The following is a 25,299-nucleotide window of genomic DNA, read 5'->3' as shown; positions in this document are numbered from 1 at the left end:
TCTGTCACTTTTTCTTCAACTTTAAATCTGTTTAAACCATTTTAAAATGCAATCTTCATGTTTCCAGTATTGTGCAGTATTCTGAGAACTGCTTGTGCCGATGCTATCGGCACCCTTCAATTTGACCTGTGACTTTAAGATTCATTGTTTTCTTCATTTGTGTTCTATATATTCTGTGTTGATCAATATCAATTATGGGTATTGCAGAAGAAAATGTAACCCTTTCATGTCTGCCACCACGGTGTATAAAGCCTGTGTGAGGTAGTGACTTTGTATTAGGGTAATGTAAACGCTGCATATTAAATTTGTTGGTGACCTTAACTTTGACTTTAGGGGTGATATTACTTTTTTGGGGGGTATAGAGACTGTACGTTTTGAGTTACTATATTGTGTTACATTACCAAAAATTATTATTTGTTAAAAGTTGAGTAATAATGACTTTCCAGATGTAAATATGTCTCGGGAGGAATGTGTGTATATTTCATTTATGAAATGCTTAACTCGTAAATCATTTAGACACACAGACGGTCTCTTTGCTGCACTGTGAACACTTAATATACGGCAGCTGGAATAAAGTGATTTTGACCACGTGTGAAAGCAACAGAAGTGCCTAAATGCATCCCGGAGGCAGAAAACACGGACAGGAAATCAGTATGTGCCCACTATGCAATCATATCCATCTGAATATCATCAGTGAAAGATCTAACATTTCGTTTTTAGCTCTGACGAATAATAATGCATGTGAAAAATTCTGCACACTGAATGCTAGTCATTTTAAACTTAAAGACTATCCTTTTAGTTTTATTTTTTGTCATCTAAAGTTAATCAATATTGTTTCCAAATATATACAGTAATACACACTAGCATTACCCTTATCAGGGTTTTACTAAAGTGCTATAATAAAGAACAATTGTATGACCCAGTTAACTATTAAGATTAGGTAACTGGTAAAACTGAGTGAGAACAATGTAACTGATCAATTAATTTCACACCTGTTTTGTGAATCGGAACTTCTGCAGAAAATTATCTATAGAGCAGCCACCTCCATTTTAAAATGACTATCGCTGGTATTGCCTCTCAGTATACCAACATCGAAGAGTGGTTACTGCCACCAATGATAATTGGGAGTGAAACTCTACAACAAAGTCTCTTCTCATGAATCTAAGACCTGAAATATAGCCTGTGCTTGTCTTCGTTGTGACTGAAACTAACATGCAGCAAAAAGGTGCAACTTCTATATACAGAACCAAGGATTGCATTTGTATAACAAACCAATGTGAGGGCTACCTCATTAGGAGGCAGTGTGGTCCAGTGGTTAAAGTCCAGGGCTTGTAACCAGAAGGTCATCGGTTCAAATCCCACCTCTGTGTGACCCTGAGCAAGTCACTTAACCTCCTTGTGACCTTGTTAAATCAATGTCCTATTATAAGTGACTGCATATAATACACAGTTCACAGCCTACCACTGTAAAGTGCTTTGTGATGGTGGTCCACTATGAAAGGTGCTATATAGAAATAGATATTATTGTATTATACAAGTGTATATTTTATATATTGTCAGCCTTTTAAGCTATTCCATTGAATTACATTAATAAAATAGATGCAAAGTAGGACAAATTACCTTAAAAGAAGTAACATTTCACAAGTGATCCTACACAGGATTAGATGCAGATGGGATGTGGGGGTGGAAATCCACAAGTTGATTTCTGTATAGAGTATACGCCCTACATTAGTTTAATTAAAGGTGAAACTATTTCCATTGGAAATATATATTTTTTTATTTCAACCCGGCCCACCGCTGCCACCCCCGCACTGACTCAGGAGAGACGAAGACGGACACATACGTCCTCTGAAACGTGTGTCGTCAGCTGTCCGCTTCTTTTCACTCTGCTGGCCTGCCATGCAGTCACCTCGGAGGACCACACAGCTCTGGGCAACTTACAGGCAAGCCCGCAGGCACCCAGCCAGTCCACAGGGCTCGCTGGTGCGTGATGAGCCAAGGACACCCTGGCCGACCTAAGCCCTCCCCCACCCGGGCGGCGCTCGGCCAATTGTGCGCTGCCACCTGGGAGCTCCCGTCACGGTCAGCAGTGGAATAGCCTGGACTCGAACTGACGACTTCCAGGCTATAGAGCACATCCTGCACTCCACGTGGAGCGCCTTTACTGGATGTGCCACTTGGGAGCCCGGAAATATTTCATTTTTAGTGGTCACTTAAAATGATCGGAGTTAGGTATTTCCATTTATCCTATCAATTTGCACTTTTAAAATTATTAAAGTCATTAATGGGTCTGTTTACATTTCTGGAAAACGCTTGCCCAACTTCTGACATCTTAATCGGTTTAAGGTGATGAATGATGTTAGCAAAATCTGTAAGAGTTCATGTTTCATATATTTCATATGGATTATGAGTTCTTTAGAAGGTATGGTTTTGAATTTCTTTTTTGCTGGGCCATTTACCAAACAGGCTACTTGAAACCTTTGGTGTGAATTATTTCCGGCCATCAATCAGATTGTCACTTTCATTTGATCTGTGCTTTTGACAATGCATTGCTAAAGTGGCATTCTTGTTTAAGTCATTGTGTTGGGGAAGGGAGGTGTCTGAAGCTTGTCATGTAAACTGGAATTGGAATGTTAAAGGTTAGTAAGCCCTAGAACTTTTGCACACAGTTAAACACTGAGTAGGCTGTTAGACTGAGGAGCTTATTGTTGTTGACTTACAGTTAGTACAGTAGGTACCTAGTTAATGATATGATTACCTGTATTCTTGCTGGCTGCCTATATCTGTTGTATTGAGGTTCAAACTTGGTCCCTTACAGATTTCATTTTTATCACACTGAACTGTATCCTTTTGGACGCTGGTCTCAGTTTGTTTGGGCCATTGCTGTCCCAATCATAGGTATCCTACAAGAAAAAAATACATTTGTGTGCCAGTATTTTACAAAGCTGCAGCCGCCACCACAGAATAGACAGTATACTTTAAGTTATTGTCTTGATGTTTGGTACACAGCTGTGATTTTCTTAGTTAAGTTCCATTGTTGTCGGCAAGAAAAAAAAAAACACTCACTGCCACTTTATTTTTGCCTCTAGCCTTATCCGTGATACAGGCCACATGGCTGGAGAGTTTTGATTTTTGCTTGCAAAAAAAAAAAAGAAAACTTTTCTAATGTAAAAATGTTATATTAATGGAACTTGTGCTTTTATCCAGCTGGTAGCATATAATGCAATTTCCGTATGGGCTTTTGGTGATAGATTGCAGTTGCCAAAAATGTGTATATTCACCAATAGGTGTTGCTGTATTAAAATCATATTGTATCCTGTTTCTCTGCATTTGTTTATTTCAGATTGTTATTCCAAGAAGCCCAGTTCAAGCTAAAGGGCTGCTGCTATCGTGCATTGAAGACAAGAACCCCTGCATATTCTTTGAGCCAAAAATCCTTTACAGGGCTGCAGGTGAGTTGAGCACTCGGATGATTGACGATGTTACCATCACCAGAAAACAAAACCGCAAGAAAATATCTTAACAGCAACCACATTGAGTTCTGTGTACCGCTGGGTCAAAAAATAAAACGGGTTGTTCTGTTGTTTTGTTGTAATACAGGGTCTGTAGTTGAGTAAAAGGAAGGCTAAAATGAGCAAGGAAGTTTATTGGGATACAGCAGTCTATTCACACAGAGTGGGTCAGCAGACACTGGACTCCTCACAGTAGTTCCAGTGACTGATTTAAAATCACATATTTTTTTTAATTAGTATTCAGTTTATTTCACTTTATTATACAAAAGCAGTTCAGCATTGAACAATATTATTTTATTTTGAGTTTGTTGAAGCAGTTGAATATTTATTTATTTATTTATTTATTTGTATTTTCTTAAATCTGGTGCAGTGGTATTTAATAGGGCTACTGATTTTCCACGATCGCGGAATCACGGACGGAATAGCGGAATTAGGCATTTTTGGAATGGAATTTTGCTCTGCAACTGCACCTTTAAAAAATAAATAAATAAATAAATAAATACAAAATGCGCAAACCATCTTTGACCACTGTCTCCTGTAAAAAACAATGGATTGCTTTGAAAACTACACTACCCAGAAGCCCAGCACTGATGCTTGTATAAAATGTTTTTGTATGTTTGTTTGGATCATTGTAAAATGAAAAAACAGGTGGTTTTGTGGCCGTTACGCTGATGGACTGTGTGTCTGCTGCAGTGCTGCCTGTGTGCTGGGGGAGTCGAGTTTTAAAGCAACTAGCTGTTTTGTGAGTTCTGTTCTGTGGAATAATTTTGGAGTTGTATATACAGAAAAGTAAGAAGTACCTGAAAAAAACTGGTCAAAAAAAAAAAAAAATCATTCATTCATTGAATTTATGTATTCATTTATTTAGTTATCGCAAATCCGTTACCCCTTCACCCACTCAACACAAGGAAACGACACAGTGGTTGAGGTGAAATCTTACCTTAGTTTTATAAATAATACTGCTTACTCAGAGTGCTGTTTAGTTTTACTCGTGTTGCTATAACGTGGCTCTCTCAAAATTGTAGATTCAAAAATGAGTGGACCAATAAATACTTATTTTACCAGCTGTACCAAACGCAAAGCCAATGTGTTTATTGTGCAATGAATGTGTGTCAGTAGTTAAGGAATACAATATGAAAAGGCATTTTGAAACCAAACAAGGAGCTTTTGGAAATACGTATCCAGAGGGCACAGTAGTTAGAAGCTCAAAAGTAGAAGCGCTGATCAGTTCTTTACAGTTCTACATTAATATGTCACATACATTTTAAAATGTTTGTAATGACACTCTGTTAAATGTTTGCACTGTTCTATTAAAGTACTATTCATATGGTAGAATGTGTAAGTCTTGTTCAATATACGAACATTAAGTTATATCATATTTATTGTATTGCTTAAAAATGTGCAGAGTAAAATACACTGGCCCACCTACTCATAACTTTTTTCTAATGTAGCCCGCTTAAATTAAAGTTGAAAAGACCTGCTGTAACTAAAGCAACTCTGTCTGTCCAGGGTGTTTGAGAAACACTGTTTTACAGTAAGTACAGAATAAACCAGTCTGAGTTGTTGCAGATGAAACTATAGATGGGAGAGAGAAGCGTCCTGAACATCGTATTTAATTTGTAATTTTATGAAAAGTGTATATTTTTGTAACAATGCCCCTCGTTTGACTATTCTGTATATTGTAATGCCAGCAATAAGCTGCTTTTTCAAAACACCTTTATTTGTTGACTGACCTACAGTGTGTTACTAGTGGACTGCTTGAAGAAAGATTTTCCTGAAAATTACAGTGTCTCGGGTACTTAAATAAAAAAAAAAAAAATGAATTCAATAGATTTTTACTGTAAAAATGTTACTTATGTTCAGATTACATTGTTAATTCTTAATAAATTGGTAAAAACGGAATTGATCATTTTGAAAAACGGAATTTGCCATTCCCAGAATGGAAAATCAGGAGCCCTAGTTTAATATTCCCAATTGTTCCACTAGTAATCTTTGTGTGCAGAGAGAGAAGTCTGCCAAGGGTTTTGGAGAAAACCAGATGGAGAAAAGTAATTTAAGATGCAAGTGACTTCTTGAGTGGCCTGATTCTGGCAGAATGTAATCCCACTTCAAAAAGACACAAAGATGTAGGTGGTTTGTTTCAGCACCAGTTTGAGTCCTTATTACAGTGGACACGGCCTCTATGGCTGAGCGTTCTACAAGGTTACTAAAGTGACAACAATAATGAGGGTTTGGATGTGTCCATTTGTTAAGTCTGACTGATCTTGTATCCATTCCTCATATCCATTCTATCCAACAGGTCCAAGAAATTCTCAATCAGATTTATGTCCAGTAGGTGTCCAACCCAATCCGAAAGATCTTGGAACATGTCCTGGGCTTTTGGCCAGGGGTATTTTTAATATTACCATCTGTTATAAGGATCTATATGTGAAGCTGCAACTGCTTGTGAGGTCCCTTGAATGTTGATATTTTTGTAGTCCTTGCCAGTGCAGCAAGAGCCAACTAGGCCTTTCTGTGATGTTGCCCACTTCCTCAAATATGGCATTCCATGTGTTCTGTATGCATTTTGAATAAACATTTTACAGCACAGCCTGGAGTAGCTCAATGCGAGTATATGTGCTCAATGTGACCTGAACAGCACCTCTGATTCAAGATATATTATTTCCACTAGGGGTGTGCACCACTCCAAAACTCCACTCCAAAACAGCGAGTTTATTAAAGGGTACCTGTAGTGGTAGTGAATATAGAATAATTTCAATAGTAAACATGTGGCTGAAAACTTGGCACAATCTAAAGCCCCTGCTCGTCCAGTTTACGATATAAAAGCATTAAAACAACATTAAGCTTCTGTGCATTGGGTCTCTTATATGGCGCACAGGATATGACATCGGCTTGCTGAGTTCCCTATTTCCGAACACTGCTAGTCTGTAGCTGCAGCTAACAAAATTATTTGTGACAAAATTTATCCGATTTATTATGGGTGAAAAAGTCAAATAGATGGGTACTTATATGAATCCTTGAGGTCGGACTACCCTAGTTTAACTTTGTCAGGCAGTGGTAGTGAATATTCAGACAAGGATAATGAGGAGGAGTCTGCAAGCAGCCTAATCTGAGAAAACTGAACCAAGAAGGCTCCAAATACTTGGTGCACTTGTACTAAATGTGTTTTATGGAAACACTGCTGCAATAACTTTTGTCTTATGTGTCAATTATTTAATATGCACATTTAATATAAAAAAAACCTTTGGATTTGTACTTCAAGGTACATAGCCTACACAGAACTGTACTGTAACTGGTCGAGACACATTTATTATTATTATTATTATTATTATTATTGTTATTATTATTATTATTAGGAGTGAGAGAACAGAGAAAACAGCATGCAAGCCTACACACATACGCGAAAACAGTGAAAAACTGAATCGTAACAATTTACAAACTGGAAAACGGTAATAGAGAAAGCATACTTTTTTTTCTGTAATTCATATAAGTGTTCTACTTTTTCAAGCTTTGTAAACGGCTACACCTAAAAAAAATAAAGTACATCAAAGTGTGCAATAAAAAGCCCCTAATACAAGTATCTCTGGCTTCTGGTGACATTGACTTTCGGTCTCGTCATTTATCTTGCCCACTTTGATGTAGTTTATTACTTATTGTTAATAAATACAATTGAGTTATATATATAGTGACCTACCTTTTGATGATTTCATTGTGCTAAACCAGGGGTTCTCAAACTCAGTCCTGTTGTTGGCATCGCATCAGGTTTTGGCCTCGTCTTGCATTCATACCCCAGAAGCTCTGCCTGCATGTTCCTTTCATAGCATTCAGGTTCAAAGTGGTCCTTACACACATGAAAGAATTTCGACCGAATGGAAAGGTTTTCAGGGTATGCCCCATTCTCAAATTATGTAGTCATTTGTTTTTTTGCTATGATCGGCCTTTTTTTAATGAATAGGCTTTAGCACACAAAATAACATTTTTTTCGTCTTATTTTTACGCTTATTCAAGCACCCGAAAGCTTTGCACTCCGCTATGGGTTTCCACCGCTTTATCCCATAAACTCATGCGCGCAACTTTTGGCCTGTCAGGTAAATCAACAACTTGACATCACATTGCTGCTTGAAAAGCTCCAATATGTCAGCTCCCTCAAATGTTACTTGACCCAGAAAGTCAGCAAAGAAATTGAAAACATCGCTAAACGCGCGACTTGTTGACCAAATTGGTGCAGCAAGAAGCATTTATTTATTGTCAATGGGAAATCTCAGCAAAACTCGCTGTTTCAGTGGGGGAAGGAATTACTGGTGCGCATCCCCCATTTTTACACTGGCCTCTGTCCTCCTTGCTCAGCGACTTTCCCCAGAGGTAAAATATGTTGGTGTCTTTGTTAATATCCATGAGTGCAGGACCAGATAAAGGATGATTAAAGTAATGTACCTTACAAAATAATTCCATTAAATCTTCCATTAGCTATATAGCAGTGTCTTCTGGGTCAAAGCAAAGTTTGACAGTCAATAGGGGAAGCAGCAGATTGGCTATTGACAGGAAAGAATTTCACCCTGAAGGTGAAATGATGAAAGGGCAAGACTGTCTAAAAGCATGGCTTGCAAACAGAGATTTAGTACCAGATTTGTGTTTTTAAAATGAAAATACATATGCAAATCTGCAAAACGGGAGAGGTACCGGCAAAAGAGAAAGGAGGAAACACACAAACGAGCAGTTTCAACCTAAAAATAATTAATGAATATGCATGGAGGAGGAAAATTGTATGGGAATATTTGGTTAGCTAAATTTTCGTTAAGAACACATACAATAGAGGAATAAAGATTCAAAAAGCAAATATTATGCAAATTCTGAGGATATATATATATATTTTTTTTTTGGACTACCCTTGCAAGTCTCTCATGTAATTGAATTTAATAATTCTTGATTGTTTCTTTTGAATGCCAACTGTCACACACTATTGGGAAATAAGAAGAGTCTGTTCTGATGACAGATATTCCCTTTTTAATTTTCTAAACTACACACCTTTTATTTTAGAACTACAAAGCAAATTAAATGTTAATCATAACTTAAATGTATATCAGTTTCAACAAATATAAAATATACATGTCAACATAAATAATACAACTTTTATATGATGGCTACACAATGTGGCTTATCACATAAAGAAAACATTCCAGATTCATTCTGATAAAAATATTTAGGATGTGCTGCTGACAGCTACTACTGTGCTGGAATCAGCGTGTGTTTTTCTCAGAACAGTACATTCTGTTCTACTGACTGAAATGGCAATTTTATAGTCCCGCAGGATCCCTGCCAGTCCTAACCATATGTCAAAGATATCTATACTTTATGTGCCTATGTAAACTGTTGCTGTATAATGCATGATAAAAAATGATTTTAATATAAAGCAAATTGTCTTGAGTGTAATCCAGACAGCAGCCGGTGATTCAAAATATAGAACAAAAGGTGCTTTTAACCTGAGGGTTATATCATGAAGTAAACGCTCTGATATTTACAGTGTGCAAGGGGCTGTCATCCACTTGTCGGCAGATATTCTCAGGATATTCAGCCTCTTCTACCCTGGACACTGCTACAGAACCACAATATGTGTGTGTGTGTGTGTGTGTATGTGTATATACACAGTGCCTTGCATAAGTATTCACCCCCCTTGGACTTTTCCACATTTTGTAGTGTTACAACCTGGAATTAAAATGGATTTAATTGGGATTTTTACCATTTGATTTACACAACATACTTAACACTTTGAAGGTGCAAAATATTTTTTATTGTGACACAAAAGTTAATTAAACAAAAAAAATTAACTTTGACATTTGTTGGTTGCATAAGTATTCACCCCCCTGAGTCAATACTTGGTAGAAGCACCTTTGGCAGCAATTACAGCGGTGAGTCTTTTTGGGTAAGTCTCTACCAGCTTTGCACATCTGGATCCTGCAATTTTTGCCCATTCTTCTTGGCAGAATTGCTCAAGCTCTGTCAAGTTGGATGGGGACCGTTGGTGAACAGCAATTTCCAAGTCTTGCCACAGATTCTCATTCGGATTGAGGTCTGGGCTTTGACTGGGCCATTCTAAGACATTCAGGTTCTTGTTTTTAAACCACTCCAGTGTAGCTTTGGCTGTGTGTTTAGTGTCATTGTCCTGCTGGAAGGTGAACCTCCGCCCCAGTCCCAGGTCTCTTGCAGACTGAAACAGGTTTTCCTCTAGAATTTCCCTGTATTTGGCTCCATCCATCTTGCCCTCAATCCTGACCAGTTTCCCAGTCCCTGCCGATGAAAAGCATCCCCATAACATGATGCTGCCACCACCATGCTTCACCGTGGGGATGGTGTTCTCAGGGTGATGAGCAGTGTTGGCTTTGCGTCACACATAGCGTTTTGCGCTAAGGCCAAAAAGTTCAATTTTGGTCTCACCAGACCAGAGAACCTTTTTCACATGCTTGCTGTGTCTCCCACATGCCTTTTGGCAAAATCCAAACAGGATTTGATATGGGGTTTTTTTCAGCAATGGCTTTCTTCTCGCCACTCTTCCATAAAGACCAGCTTTGTGGAGCGTCCGGGTTATAGTTGTCCCATGGACGGTTTCTCCCATCTCAGCTGTGGATCTCTCCAGCTCCTTAAGAGTTACCATTGGCCTCTTGGTTGCTTCTTTGACTAATGCCCTCCTTACCTGGTCACTGAGTTTTGGTGGACGGCCTTCTCTAGGCAGAGTCGCGGTTGTGTCATATTCTTTCCATTTTTTAATAATGGATTTAACAGGGCTCCGGGGGATGTTAAAAGTTTGGGATATTTTTTTATAACCCAACCCTGATTGGTGCTTCTCCAGAACTTTATCCCGGACTTGTTTTGATAGCTCCTTGGTCTTCATGATGTTGTTTGTTTAGGCAGCAGTGTGGAGTAGTGGTTAGGGCTCTGGACTCTTGACTGGAGGGTTGTGGGTTCAATCCCCAGTGGGGGACACTGCTGTTGTACCCTTGAGCAAGGTACTTTACCTAGATTGCTCCAGTAAAAACCCAACTGTATAAATTGGTAATTGTATGTAAAAATAATGTGATATCTGTATAATGTGAAATAATGTATAATGTGATATCTTGTTACAATTGTAAGTCGCCCTGGATAAGGGCGTCTGCTAAGAAATAAATAATAATAATAATAATAATAATATACTCTCTAACAAACTCTGGGGCATTCCAAAAACAGGTGTATTTAATCTGAGATCAGGTGACACTTTAATTGCACACAGGTGGACTCCATTCAACTAATTATGTCACTTCTGAAGGCAACTGGTTGGACCAGAGCTTATTTAGGGGTGTCACATCAAGACTTTTCAGTTTTTTATTTGTAAATAATATTGAAAAATATGTAGATTTTTTTCCCCACTTTGATATTATGGACTATTTTGTGTAGATCAGTGACAAAAAAATCCTAATTAAATCAATTTTAATTCCAGGTTGTAACACTACAAAATGTGGAAAAGTCCAAGGGGGGTGAATACTTATGCATGGCACTGTATGTATATACTGTATGTGTGTGTATATATGTATATATATATATATATATATATATATATATATATATATATATATATATATATCACATAAACACACACTGCTGTGCAAAAGTCGTAGACATGTTGCATTTTTCTGTTCTGATGCATTATGAGCATCAACAATTTACTCAAAGCCTCCACTAGTGTTTTCTACTATTATAACAACCTTGACTTGCATAAAGAAGGAAAAACATTGAGTGAAATAGCTCGCATCACTCGATTTTCAAGGTGTGGTATTTGAAGTATAAATCAATAAGTACGGAGAAACATTATCTGTAATTGACAAACCCAGGACTGGAAGACCATAGTCCAATTTCCATGTTCTTGTGTATATTTTAGCCATTTAGTCTTGTTCCCCTTTCTTAACAGAGGTATTCTTACTGCAACACATCCTTTAAGTTCTGATTTCAAGAGTGACCTTCGTACTCTCTTGAAATCTCCCACACTGAAACTCCCACACTGAAACAAAGAAATAGTAGAATGATTTATGAGGACACTAGTATTTTACTCTCTCCTGTACTTCCACTACAAAAATACGTATAAAATGCCTGAGAACTCATCTACTTTTTGTTTACAACCTCAGCTCCTCCCATATCACCTACTCACTGTGGTTCAGTGATGTTGAAGCTGAACAAAGCAGCAGGATTGTCAAATAGATACACAGATCATGCAATAAGATCTGACGTTACCGCTGTTCATGTTCTTATCAAAGCTGGGCTTAAAACACTAAGTAATGCCCATAACTAATTACAAAAAATAAGGGATCCATCAGAAGCTAGTAGCAAGCAAGCCATGATCAAGAAATGAAATACATGGTGCCATAGCCTTACTGCCAGTGGTAGCGAACCATCCTAATTCAAATAGACCTTTGTCCACACTGAAAATGACCCAGAGCAAAAAAACTGCGGTGGCTAAATCCTCGCTCTACACAAACATCATTACCGCCCTCTTTCAATAACATTACCTAAAAAAAATAAACACATGGGGTCAATAGTTATTATTTCTATTTGTAAAATAATACATATAATACCTCTCTCACACACACACACAAGCAGATGCTCACCTGAACATTACAGCGGTAGGACACACCAATGAAAATCATTATCAAGAGTGTTAAGTGCCTTATTAATATGCTAGTAAGTAACAATAAATACATGCCATTTTATAATCAAATGATGGTACTCCAGGATGTGGTGAAATATCTCAACGTTGTTGGTTAGAGACACTAACATCGCAATGGCTCATAATCCCCACAGCCGTAGTGATATTTCACCACAGCACAACACCCTGGCGTACCATCATTCTTAATTAATATATTTATATTGAGGATGTGGAGCTGGATGTCCATTTTTATTTATTTATTTTTTCCAGAAATTGCCACATGCTTCTATTGGATTGTTCACCCTCCTGTATAAAGGGCATGTTCTGAATAGCATGTCTGTTGTATGGGAGCAGTGCATTCCATATACAGAGCTGTTCAAAGGTTACACAAACCATGAAGGGTTACCAGTGTGTGAATGGCTCCCATTGCTCCCTGTGCACTGAGTAATGTTGAGTGAGGAATTCAGCATACAGTACATGCAAATATTGGCACAACACCCTTTGTTTATTTAGTTTGAGCCAGTGCTATGCCTTATTGATCAGATTTTTTTTTACCTCTTAAGATAATAAGTTATTTTTTGTTGCTGGTGTGTTCGTTTTGCTTTGTTTTAGTTATGTACCTGGTGTAAAGATTCCAAGAAACATTGATCGTACAAACAGTGGCTATGCCTGAACAGAACATATGTTCATACAGTGTCAACGTGACTAAAATGTTTGCAACAACAAAACAAAGATACAAATGGTTACTGTGAGCTTCCACACCCCCTACAGTGTGCTCTGACCACTGTAATGTCAAGTTGCTGCTTCTATTAGAAGGGCAGGGGATCTTGTTTTTGCTTGATTGATGGGAAGACAGACACGAGACACAGACACGAGACAGCAATTTAAGTAAGAGTGTAGATTGGAGATGAAAACTGTGGGTCTGACTCGCGTGTTGAAGTATAACATCATAGACCTGACATGCAGCTTTTGAATTTGAAATTGCTGCGTCATTGAAAAGGGCTAATAATAATAATAATAATAATAATAATAATAATAACATCATAATAATTGGTGACAATGGCAGAGAAACAGCAATTGCAGATTATGGTATTTTATTGATAATCCATGCCGATTCTGATTGACGCATCCGTAACAGTGGTGAATATGATACAGTAGAAGGTGCTATTGTTGGTGCTGCAGTGCATTAATACACCAGATGTGTCACATATGATGACTTGTTGGATTGCTGGCTGCAGCGTCCTAATTCATAATTGGCAGTATACCTCTTTTAGTATTGTGATGTCTTTTATCTTGTTTTCAGATGAGTAATATACGTGAGCTTTAAAGGGTATTATTGAGAAGATGCCCTGTAGAAAAAAAAAAGGTTGCACTTTGAAAACTGTACTAGCGATAATGGATTAGCCAAAGATCTGTACTATGTGGGATGACAAATAATGAATAGGCCTGTTCTTCAATCAGGCGTGAGCAAGAGAACTATAATCGTATGCTTTTTAGAAACTGAACATCATATTATATCATTCTGTGTGGTTTGGATGATTCATATGCCATCTTATATTTCCATTAAAGACTGCGAAACAGGAAAGATTATATATTTCTTTCTTTTTGGAATTGAAGGGCACAACATATAATGTATTTAATGCATCAAAGTCAGTATTGATGTTCATGACTGCTTTTCTGTATTGTCTATAAAAATACAGCTATTAACCTTTGTAGAATTGCCAATACCCTCCCAAATAAAATAATAACGATCGCTGTTCAGTAGATCTGAATATTTTTATTAACATATCCCTGGTCATAAATACGTTTTAACCAGATATTTTTCTTTCACATTGGTTATGCATCGTGTCTTCCTCAATATGTCTTCTGAATTCACATGAGATGCTGAAATCCAACCGGTTCAATCAGAAACATTTCATTGGTTCGTGATGTGTTTGCATTATGCAATTATCAAAATTAAAATGCAATGTACAATGGACTTTGGGACCGCGCAGCTTCATGCAATTAAGCAAATTTACCCGATATGCATTTAACCGTATCATACAGTCCTAGAAAATGATGCACTAAAAAATGGGATCAGCAATCATGCAATTAAGCGATGTATCTTTTTTGTTTTTTTCTACCCTTAGCATTTTGAAAATGTGAAATGCTTTTGTAGCTAAATTTAGCATGGTGGTAGCAATGAGCCAGAAGCTCTTTTAATTGTGGGTCAATTTAAATACGAAATTGAGGAATTGGTAGGCAAGATGCAGATTATCTGTTTATAAACACTTTTTTTCTTCTTTTTCGGTTGCTTGATTTATTTTCTTCAGAAATGAATTTCCGTATTTATCAGAAAACAGGTTGCCCTGAATTCAATCATCATTTCAAGACCCACACAAGTCAGCGACCTCTTTCCTTGGGCAACTACATATTTCAGATTCCTAGTACTGAAATTGAAGAAGGAATCTATGAAAAAGACCTAGGAGTTTATGTTGACTCAGAAATGTCTTTATCTAGACAATGTGGAGAAGCTATAAAAAAGGCCAACAAGATACTCAGATATATTGTGAAAAGTGTTGAATTTAAATCAAGGGAAGTAATGTTAAAACTTTACAATGCATTAGTAAGACCTCATCTAGAATATTGTGTTCAGTTCTGGTCACCTCGGTACAAAAAGGATATTGCTGCTGTAGAAAGAGTGTAAAGAAGAGCGACCAGAATTATTCTGGGTTTAAAAGGCATGCCATATGCAGACAGGCTTAAAGAATCGAATCTATTCAGTCTTGAACAAAGAAGACTACGCAGCGATCTGATTCAAGCATTCAAAATTCTAAAAGGTATTGACAATGTCGACCCAAGGGACTTTTTTGACCTGAAAAAAGAAACAAGGACCAGAGGTCACAAATGGAGATTAGATAAAGGGGCATTCAGAACAGAAAATAGGAGGCACTTTTTTACATAGAGAATTGTGAGGGTCTGGAACCAACTCCCCTTCAAGAAGCTGCTTGATGAGATTCTGGGATCAATAAGCTACAAACAACCAAACGAGCAAGATGGGCCAAATGGCCCCCTCTTGTTTGTAAGCTTTCTTATGTTCTTATGTACAAATTAATGCTGGCCAATGTCTGTTTAATATTACTTACAATCCTCTGCAGCAGCTTGGTTTCTAAATGTAGAGGTGTGAATGAGCAACACATTATTTTAATATAACACTGAATTAACGGAAAAACTACTAATGAAAAATGAATGACTACTGTAACCTGTTACACTGTTTATGAGGAGAAACCAGTTGCTCAACATTCGTCATCAGAATACTTATGACAAATCATTCAACATGAATATGTGCACTTGAAAAGTGAAGGAAACTACTTGAACTGAATCGGACTGTTTTTTTTGCTTTAATTATTTTTATTTTATTTTAACAAAACAAAAACAACAACAAAACAGGTTTCATTGTGTTTCACAGTAGCATAGTTGAATAACCAGTCAATGTAATAGAATGCATTTTAGAGTCAGCACAAGCCATAATCAGTCTTGAACAATTTGTGTAGGTTCGTTTGAAATGGAATTAGAAGTTTTTTGTACTGGTTATTTGTAAATGAAATATCAAACAGAAATTTGGCAGACAAGGTCTCCCAACCTTTAGTTTTGTGTGACAAGAAATAAGTACCAATACTTAATTTTGCAAGGTTGAAATTATTTCTGAAGCTAGATTGCCAAGTTTCTTCTTTTGGACAGCTTTCAGCAGCTTTTGTAGTGAACCAGAGAAATAAATATGAAATAAATGTGGTTGTTTTATAGACTAATAGATGTCTGGCAAGACAAATAGAAATAACAATAATGATGTCCATTACATGAGAATAGATGTTAAAACTTCATGCTGATTTGAACTTGGCTCTCGCCAAGATAAGCACCAACTAAGACTTGGCTTTACAGTAAACTAATGTGATCCACCTGCATCTCCATCTATTTGTGTTTCTTTCCATCTGATGATGTAGCTATCCTTCTGCCTGGTGTTGATGACTGAAGTGTAATGCTGGCTCCAGGGATCAGCTTATTTTGCCTCCCCAGCCAGAATCTTTCCGTCTCAACCACAGCCAGTTGCTGCTCCTTTCTGCTGCTTCAGATAAGTTTTTCACTGTGCGACGCAACTCTTGACCACTGAACCCGACATCTCTGAAAAACTGGGTTGTAGAGTGTGCCACAAATCCTCGACAACCCACCTCCACTGGGTAGACCTGGACTCTCCTGTTCCGCTTCAGCAGCTAATTGAGCATACCGAAGTTTCTTCCTCTCATACGCCTCATCCACAGCATCCTCCCATGGCACTGTTAACTCTACCAGATGAACAAGGCATGCTGATCCAGACCACAAGACAATGTCTGGTCGAAGGTTAGTGGTGGCAATGTCAGGTGGAAAAATAAGCCGTTGACCAACATCTGCCAGCATTTTCCAGTCTCTAGCAGCTTCCAGTTGTCCTGGGCGAGGCTTGGTTTTAACACCTTTTCTTGGTGGTTGGTATATTGTCTTATATTGTCTTTTGTGTGTAATGCTTTGATGGAACTGGTGGCAACGTATTGGTCATGTTACGCTTGCCTTCCAATGCTAAGGCCAAACATCGCAGCACATGGTCATGGCGCCAAGTAAACCGTCCTTGACTAAGACCCACCTTACATCCTGTCAAAATGTGCCTTAATGTTGCAGGTGATGAACACAAAGGACATGAGAGGTTTAGGTTCACCCACCCAGAGGTTTAGGTTCTGTGGTGATGGGAGAACATCATTTATTGATCTGATGAGTAAACTGATCCTGCTCTGTTCCATTGTCCATAGGTCTTGCATTGTTCCAGACTCTCCCATCTCATCCATTCTCCCTGACTGGCCTGGTAAATGGCCTTTACACACCTCATCCTCTCCTCCTGGGGGGAAATATTATGAACAAGCTTTTATAAAGTAGCAAACATGAATTTAAAAACTGTACAAGGTAAAGCTTGTATACTTCATTGAAACTATATGATTCACAAAACACTTAGTGTTACAGTACCTCCAGCAGTGCTTACAAGAAACATGTTCTTTTACCTTTGCTTTATTCGATGTTGTCCATGTCGTAATCATTTTTTCAAGCATAGTCCCGATATAAAAAAAAAAAGTTAATTTTTTATTCACACATCATAGGTAAATAAACTAGGGCATTATTTTTATTATTTTTTTTTTTTTTTACTTTTACTCAGAAATGTTCTCCAGGAGAGTAAGGTTTTGTCTTCTAAGGATCACAGTGTATCCATACCAAGTTCCCTCCTGCAAAAATGTGGAGAAATGCATTGCCCAGTTGTGTTATGATCCAGACAACATGCGATGTAGCAAAGGTAATGCAATGTGATTCTTGTAAACTTTGCAGGGCGGTCTGTAACACACTAAGCTAATTATTTTCTGTCTTTTGGAATTATTTTTATTTTAGTAATTAATAATTGTAATAATTTTTTCTATGTTAAGTTGAACAGGTCCCTGTGGAACCCTACCACATCCCCCTGTCTCATGCTGAGGTGTTGCAAGAGGGAAGCGATGTTACACTTGTTGCCTGGGGCACTCAGGTCAGTATAGATCATTTGAATTTCACATGGGGCTTATTAATGCTACTACTTCAGAAATACATTTCCTTGAGGCCTCATTGGTGTGGAGCAGCAGAGAGGAGAATCTGGCATGCAGCGTGAAGTAATGTGGCATTTATTTCTCCTTGGAGAAAGAATGAATAATGTGAAGCTTCTAGGTTTCCTTCCGGGGGCTTGGGGCTCAACAGGGTTTTGCAGCTCACACAAATGATGCAAACCTGTAGTTTCTCAATAAAATTACCATGTATTTATTATTATTATTATTATTATTATTATTATTATTATTATTATTATTATTAATATTATTAATGTTTTGGGGTCCTTATTTGCACAGATCACTGGAGTATTTGTTTCACACTAGCTATGTTGTGCATATTATACATATAGTTTTTCAGGAAGGCTGATTAAGATGGCTCAATCCTTCATTTATGTTGTAGGAAAGGTCTCTGACAGTTAATTAATGTGTCTTTTTATTAAAGCAGGCAGCAATTAGAGAGATATTTGTAAGAAATAATTAAAGATTCTCAACCAAGTATCTGTGAGTGAGATGACCAAGGACAGCACCCCAACAGGCAGATTCGAACTTAGCTCAATGCTTTCAAAACAAGCACCCATTTATGTTGGCATCATTTGATTATTTAGTGTAACCAGTTGCCAAGTAATGCCCTTGCTCCACACAGAATGAACTTAATCTCACCCCGTAAGTTAGTCATAAGGCAGACGTTAGGTGTCATCAAACTGTCAGCTTGTTCCATCTCCCTGAGAGTAGGTGAATGGCCACAGTATATTAACCACATATTATCCTGTTACACTGGTATGAACATAGTTCCTAAAAATAACGTGTGCATCTACAATAATAATAATAATTAAAATGATGATAATCATAATAAACTAATCATGTTTCTGTATAGTGAAAGAGCAGTAAAACAATTCAGTGGTCAATGTTTCCTAATTTAATGTAAAGATAATGCAGTTCTGCTTCAGAACATACTCTACCTATCAACAAGAAGACAGGGATGAGAATAAAATTGAAACTTGTAAGACTGCAAAGGAATTGCTGTGAGCTTTAAATAGTCTGAAGAACAATACAGTAATATTACTTGCTCTGTCACTGTTTTCAGATAAATGGTGTATGGTTGAGCCCTTTAAAAAGCCAGAGTTGAAGATAAAATCCCTACACTGCTCAGTTCTCCAAACATATCCCTGGGAGGGGATAACACTGATGAAGGCATGTTTTTGTTCACAAAAAAACACATTATAGTTTAACATTTTCCCTTTTACAAATTTTAAATCTGTTCATGTTATATATTTTGCGTTATATACAAGGTGCACAGTGTACCTGGGTAATACATGCTATATGTTTTTGATGGGCTAAAGCACCACATTATAAAAATAATACAACCAACCCCCGTGAGTGTTATACGCAGTGTGCACGTTATACTCTTATAAAACTATGCTTGCCAGTTAAATGACAAATTTACATTTCTTAATTTTGCAAATGATATCCACATTCTTTTGTAATTGGATGCAAAAATGATTTCCTTTTGGCTGTTTAAACAAAGACGCTGTCCATATTCTTTTAAAGTATTCCCTTGCTTTCAAACTGCAAAGTGTATCTGTAAAAAGAAACTTTTATGGTTTGATCGTGAAAAATGTAATCCATGCTGTTTCCAAGGCAAGCTCTGCAACACATTCTGTAGTGCCATAAAGTACAGCACATTAGAAACACACAGCCTAAAAAAAGGCCATCATGGGCCAATGGTTTCCTCTCCTTTTGGGCAGTAACATATTGAAATATTGTTTCTGTCTGTATAGAAATGGAAAGTAGAAACAGTCGCTGTATGATTTATAACTGGTGTAATGAATAGGGCCTTGAGAAGTTCACAGATGGTTTAAGGATGACTGTTATTGGTTTGACAATATGTCAGTTTAGACTCAACCTAGGCTATGTAATTACTAGCAGTAATTAAAAAATCAGTTACTACAGAGCAAAGAATTACACAGAACATTTCAAAGTGTGACTGGCACTGCTTTAAACTGTACTTCATTATTTAAATTGTTAAACTAATCTAAAGAGTAATTAAGTTAAGTGGAGTTTTTATTTAGTTATATGGACATCTAAAGGCTATACACAGAAATAATATGGAGTCAGTGTAAGTTAGTGAAATACCCTGTGAATTACTCCAGGCTTCCAGTAACATTCACAAAAAAGCATTCATAATAGTACGTAGTTTTTTATTTTTATTTTTTTTGTTTATTTTTTCTTTAGGTAGAGAACCCTTTTAACAGAAGTCACAATTCATAGTTTTTTTTGGACATCTGTTTAGTTCTGTCTTGTTCCGTCATGCTTTTTAGACCCTGTTTTACAATATTTGTTATTTTTCAGTATCGCTTCAGTCACAGTAAATTCAGTAAACCAGCTGTATGTCCAGCTTTCTACTAATGCGTCTGCCATCTGGCTTTCCTAAATTCTAGTGGAAGATAAATCCCTGTCCACAAAGAGAATTTACATAACTTCTCTTTATACCATTATAAAGATTGTTGTGGGAACTGTTGAGTCTGGAAGATAAGTTATCTGATCCTGAATGCAGGGTTTATGCACGTGATGAAGTCAGAATTTTTGCAGGGTAAGAATTTTTCAAGCTCGATATGCCAGATAATAATTTCCACTCCTAGGAAGGAAGGGGCTCTTGTTATTTATACAGTGTAGTTTGTTTTTTGTTGCTGGCAATACACTGTAGTATGCGGCTACATTACATATAGCAAGCAACTAGTACTGAAAATCAGCAATACATTGAATTTGTAATTCCCTAAAAGTTTTTTTACACAGCAGGCTACTGGTGTCAGGGTAGGGGTCAAGCATTTCTGTGCTTTCTTCTTTCACCCTTCTTGAAATGATCAGTTTGAAAAATAAACTCCCTTTTACCTGCAACAGCTGACAGCTGCATTAGTACTAAACTTGTGTATGTTATTTGTATATATATATATATTTAATAGGTTCATGTTATGAGGGAGGTGGCAAATATGGCCCAAGAAAGAGAAAGAAAAAGCTTGCAGTATCCTGTGAACTCATAGACCTGCAGACGATTTTGCCTTGGGACACAGATACAGTCTGTAAGGTAAGATGCTCTACTATTTTGTATTTGATTTGTGTAAGTGAACAAGGTCAATTTAATATATATATATTTTTTATTCATTAAATCATTTTATCAAATGATGTGGGCAGCATCCAGTTCCAACACATCAATTTAGCATTTCCTGTTTGTCCAGGCTTATTTTTTGAATATATTATTAGACAGCATTTGCTGTGACGGCTAGGAGCCAGAGAGGATTAGCTGATTATTAACAAAGAAAATACCTTGGGTCTGACCAGGATTCGCCTGGTAACCCAGGGATTGGACAGAAAATTGGAAACAGCTAGGATTCAACATGATTTTCTCAAAAGCAAACCAACCACATTCATAAAAATGAAAACCAAACCGATACCAACCAGACATATTGTCAATGAGCGACTATGAATTTACCCTGCTTCTTATTTGACAGTAAGCAAGTTAGTGTGTACATCGTTTCTCTCAGAAGCAGAAATCATGTGCTGTTGTGTTTCTATTCCTCAATTGCCACAGCACATGCACACTGCCTGTTTTCAAGTGATTGGGCAATATCTAAACAGGTCTCTGGTATATATCACCTCACATTCTGCTTTGCTCACAACAGGAGAAAATGTGTTATGGTCATTGCATTGCCCTTATAAAAGTTTTACCATAGTAAAATGAGTGTAAAAGCATAGTGAAAGCACTGTAAAGCACTGCTAGGTATGGTAAAGCATATTAATAAACATGGCAAACCAGGGTACACTATGGTACATACCATGGGGAAAGCATGGGGAATACTGTTGTAAACTTTTACATGCGCGGCTGCTCTCCTGGCTGCTTTTTGTCATTGACATTGATTGTACGTTGCTTCCTGATTTACTCACGAAAAAAATGTTACTAAAAAAATGAACCAAACTGAGGACTATTCAGAATATTGTGTAAAGAATTTTTTTTTTTTTGTCCTACCCCTTTATAAACTCACAGTGAAATGTTTGCTATGTATTGTGCCTGTAATTTATATTCCTAATGAGAGGTATAGTGAATGAATATGTCTGTTTTTAAATGATATAATGAGGACTGCCCATGTTTGTTCATTTTAACTGCATTTCTACTGGCGCAGGGGCCACAGGTGTCACAATGTTTAAAAGTAAATAAATGTTTATCATGTCAACGATGTATACTGTATTCGGCAAAATAATACTTTTGAGAAAGACCATTTAGGACTCCTCATTATTTACAATAACAAGTCTAGCAACTGTTCCATTTTTAGATATAAGACCAGATTCTTTAGCAAGCTAAGGTTCTGGGTAAGTCAGTGCCTTATCACTTCCCCATATGAAGTGGGTGTTTATTCTGAAGGCTAGGCTGCAAGGAGTTGTACTGTATAGTACTTTAGTTGTATGTGATGTGAATGTGGCAGATTTGTGCGGGAGCATCTACATAAGCACTGTAGGCAGACAACAACAACAACAACAACAACAGCCTTCATATTATACAGTGTCTTTCATTACAGAGAGGTTAAATATGTATGCTGTAAAGTTATATTTTTAGGTGCTGGCTAGACTACATTTTGAAATAATTTTGCTTTTCTTAAGCTGGATGATTATAACATCCCATTAGCATAACTTTCTTGAATGTCCTTTACCAATTTTCTGTAAATGTTTGGGGTATTGGGACCCCCACCTGTAACCTGACTCTCAATTTGCTGCACATGAGACATAAAGTGGTGTCAGACTGGATCCTAAACTTACTAGGAATTCATAGTGTTATGTGTCCCGTAGGAAACCCTGATAAAATCTACTTTATGAGGACATAGGCCATGTCCCCTCTTTTGGGCAGAACGTATTAATGTAGTGTTCAATTCCTGGAGTGCATAGAAAAATTGTGTTTCGAAACGTAATTAAGAGTTGAGCAGGGTTTCCTGGTTAATGCTTGGGTACTTCCAGTTTTGTCAGGGCTCAAATGGTTGGGGTCTGTTCCTGTTTTTTCAATTCCAATTCCTTTTTTAAAATCAATACCCACATCTAATTCCAATTCCAATTCCAATTCCTTTGAATGAATTGGAATTGATATTTTAGAGAATGCGAGAAGCTCTTTTTAACAGAATACTGCTAATTGCTGATCAATGAATTGAAAATTGTTGTTGGAATTGAAAGGGAATTGATTTTAAAAAGGAACTGGAAATTAAAATTGCAACTGAAAAACAGAAATTGACCCTGACTTCTATATTTTCTTCTTAAAGAAGACCAGTGCACTGTGTGTCCAGGCCAACATGCCTCTCAGTGATCTGTAAAAACACTACTGCTGGCCAGTTAAGGGACCTTGGTGTACAGAGTTTGTTCAGCCGATGTCTGTACATCCTAAATAAGTTACAGAGCAAAGCCGGGAATGCATCATTCCATCAACCAAATCAGGAAGAGCTGTAGATTATTAAACATAATTAATAACTGGCCTCCCTTTTAAAACTAAAAATTAAAAAGAAGTTTAAAGACATTTTAGACACAGACAGCGTTCTCATGAAATGTGTGTTATACTCTCTATGCTAACTTTGAAGTAGTACCTTGGGTTAACTATTCCATTTATGATTTTATAGACTGCAATCAAGTCCCATCTGTTAGTACATGTCCTGCTCAGTAGACTTTTGCCACTAGAGGTCCCCATTAAACTATAAAGTACAGTACATTTGTGTTTGTTTTTCCAGGACTATGAATAAATTGTCAGAATGAAATTGAAACACTTTGCAAATGAAATTGGACATGATAGGAGTTTTAATGGGAAAAAAATTATATCATTTTTAGATGCAGCAGTTTTATATTCTGTTACTGGAAGCATTTAGAAACCCCTCAGTCTTTCTCTGGTCTCCTTTTGACTATTAAACTAGCATATGTAACACATAACAACCATTTGATTTATCTAGAATAACATTTACAACAAGAAATCAGAACAAAACTTGGATGCAAAACCCAATTAACAAGAATGCAAGTAGATATAACCTTGCACTTCTCAATGTTTTGCTCCAAATGTCACACACACTTCCATAACTGTACAAGTCTTCTTCTTCTTCTTCTTCTTCTTCTTCTTCTCCTTCTTAGTATTTAGGAATAAAATAAATATGGAGTTTTTTTTTTTTTTTTTAGGACTGTTTGTCATGGCTAACTAATGATTTGTTTTGCAAAATCACTATAAAGAATTGTGTGAGGTATTCACACTATTATTTTCAACTATGGTGAAATGTTTTGCAGCACCTAGAATTTTAGTTTAAAAAAAACACATCATTTAGATATTTTATTTAACATCATGTAATCAAACAAAATGATACCACAAAAGTCTACCGGAAGCCATAATAAAGTTAGATTTTGAAATATCACATTTTTCAGTTTGTCAGTTTTTCATTAAGTATACGGAAAAGTACAAAGTGGCATGTAATTGAATATGTTAATGTAGCATTATTCAGCAGGTTTCATTAGACTTTATGAAGCAAGATTAGTTAATTTTATAGGGTGATGCAAAACTTTTGGCCATAGCTGTGCATTCAGCTTTAGTAAGATTCCTAGCAGAAGTTGCAAGAGTGCAGAGTTAAAGCAGTAGCTATTTTGGTGTCATCTATACTGTGGTTCATCAAATGATTATCTTACAATCTGTCGGAACACACTTCCATTGTTTTGAACAACGTTATCTGTTTCCGCAGCAAAAATATATTAAAATAAGCTACTGGGAATCAGATGAGTTTGAAATGCTGCGATATGATGCACAGGCTGCATTGAGAGGTTTCTCAGGAATGGAACTGGTAGGGTAACTGAAGGTTAATTTTTTAATCCTCTTACATTTAATGTACGCTCTAATCGCATACATTTCACTCGGGGACAAAAGTTCAGTGTTGCTGCTTCTGAGAAGGGTTCCTTTTGAATAAAGCAGAACATCCCTCCAGCGCTGTGCCATGACGTGGATTCTGTCTGTCACAAAGGATGCTTGCAGGTTCTGTTGGCCTCTTGTCATGACCTATACTTCCCCACCTACTCCTAACTGACATGGTCTTTTGAAAGCTTGTAGCATAAAGTTCATTTGTTAAAGAAGGATCACCAAGCCTTACTTGCTTAGCTAACACTCGGGGACAAAAGTTCAGTGTTGCTGCTTCTGAGAAGGGTTCCTTTTGAATAAAGCGGAACATCCCTCCAGTGCTGTGCCATGACGTGGATTCTGTCTGTCACAAAGGATGCTTGCACGTTCTGTTGGTCTCTTGTCATGACCTGTACTTCCCCACCTACTCCTAACTGACATGGTCTTTTGAAAGCTTGTAGCATAAAGTATTCATTAAAGAAGGATCACCAATCCTTACTTGCTTAGCAAAGTATAAGAGACATTGTCTTTCTACCTCAGAAACATTTGCATGCTGCAGTGTTGTTTATAGCAGAGATGGAGCCTATAGTCATTTGCTTT

At 37.1% G+C, this 25,299-nt stretch overlaps 1 protein-coding gene across 1 annotated transcript in view; it reads left to right on the top strand.

Annotated features, from left to right (window-relative positions):
* Positions 1–25,299, top strand: part of LOC117402568 (2-oxoisovalerate dehydrogenase subunit beta, mitochondrial-like) — a 98,393-nt gene that overhangs the window by 13,611 nt on the left and 59,483 nt on the right. The window contains exons 3-4 of the mRNA XM_059024794.1: positions 3,344–3,452; positions 17,655–17,752. Coding sequence (XP_058880777.1) covers positions 3,344–3,452; positions 17,655–17,752 — 207 coding nt within the window. The remainder of the gene's footprint in view (positions 1–3,343; positions 3,453–17,654; positions 17,753–25,299) is intronic.

Source organism: Acipenser ruthenus, chromosome 5, assembly GCF_902713425.1.
Source record: "Acipenser ruthenus chromosome 5, fAciRut3.2 maternal haplotype, whole genome shotgun sequence".
Classification (NCBI taxonomy): Eukaryota; Metazoa; Chordata; class Actinopteri; order Acipenseriformes; family Acipenseridae; genus Acipenser; species Acipenser ruthenus.
This window is presented reverse-complemented; position numbering and strand designations above follow the sequence as displayed.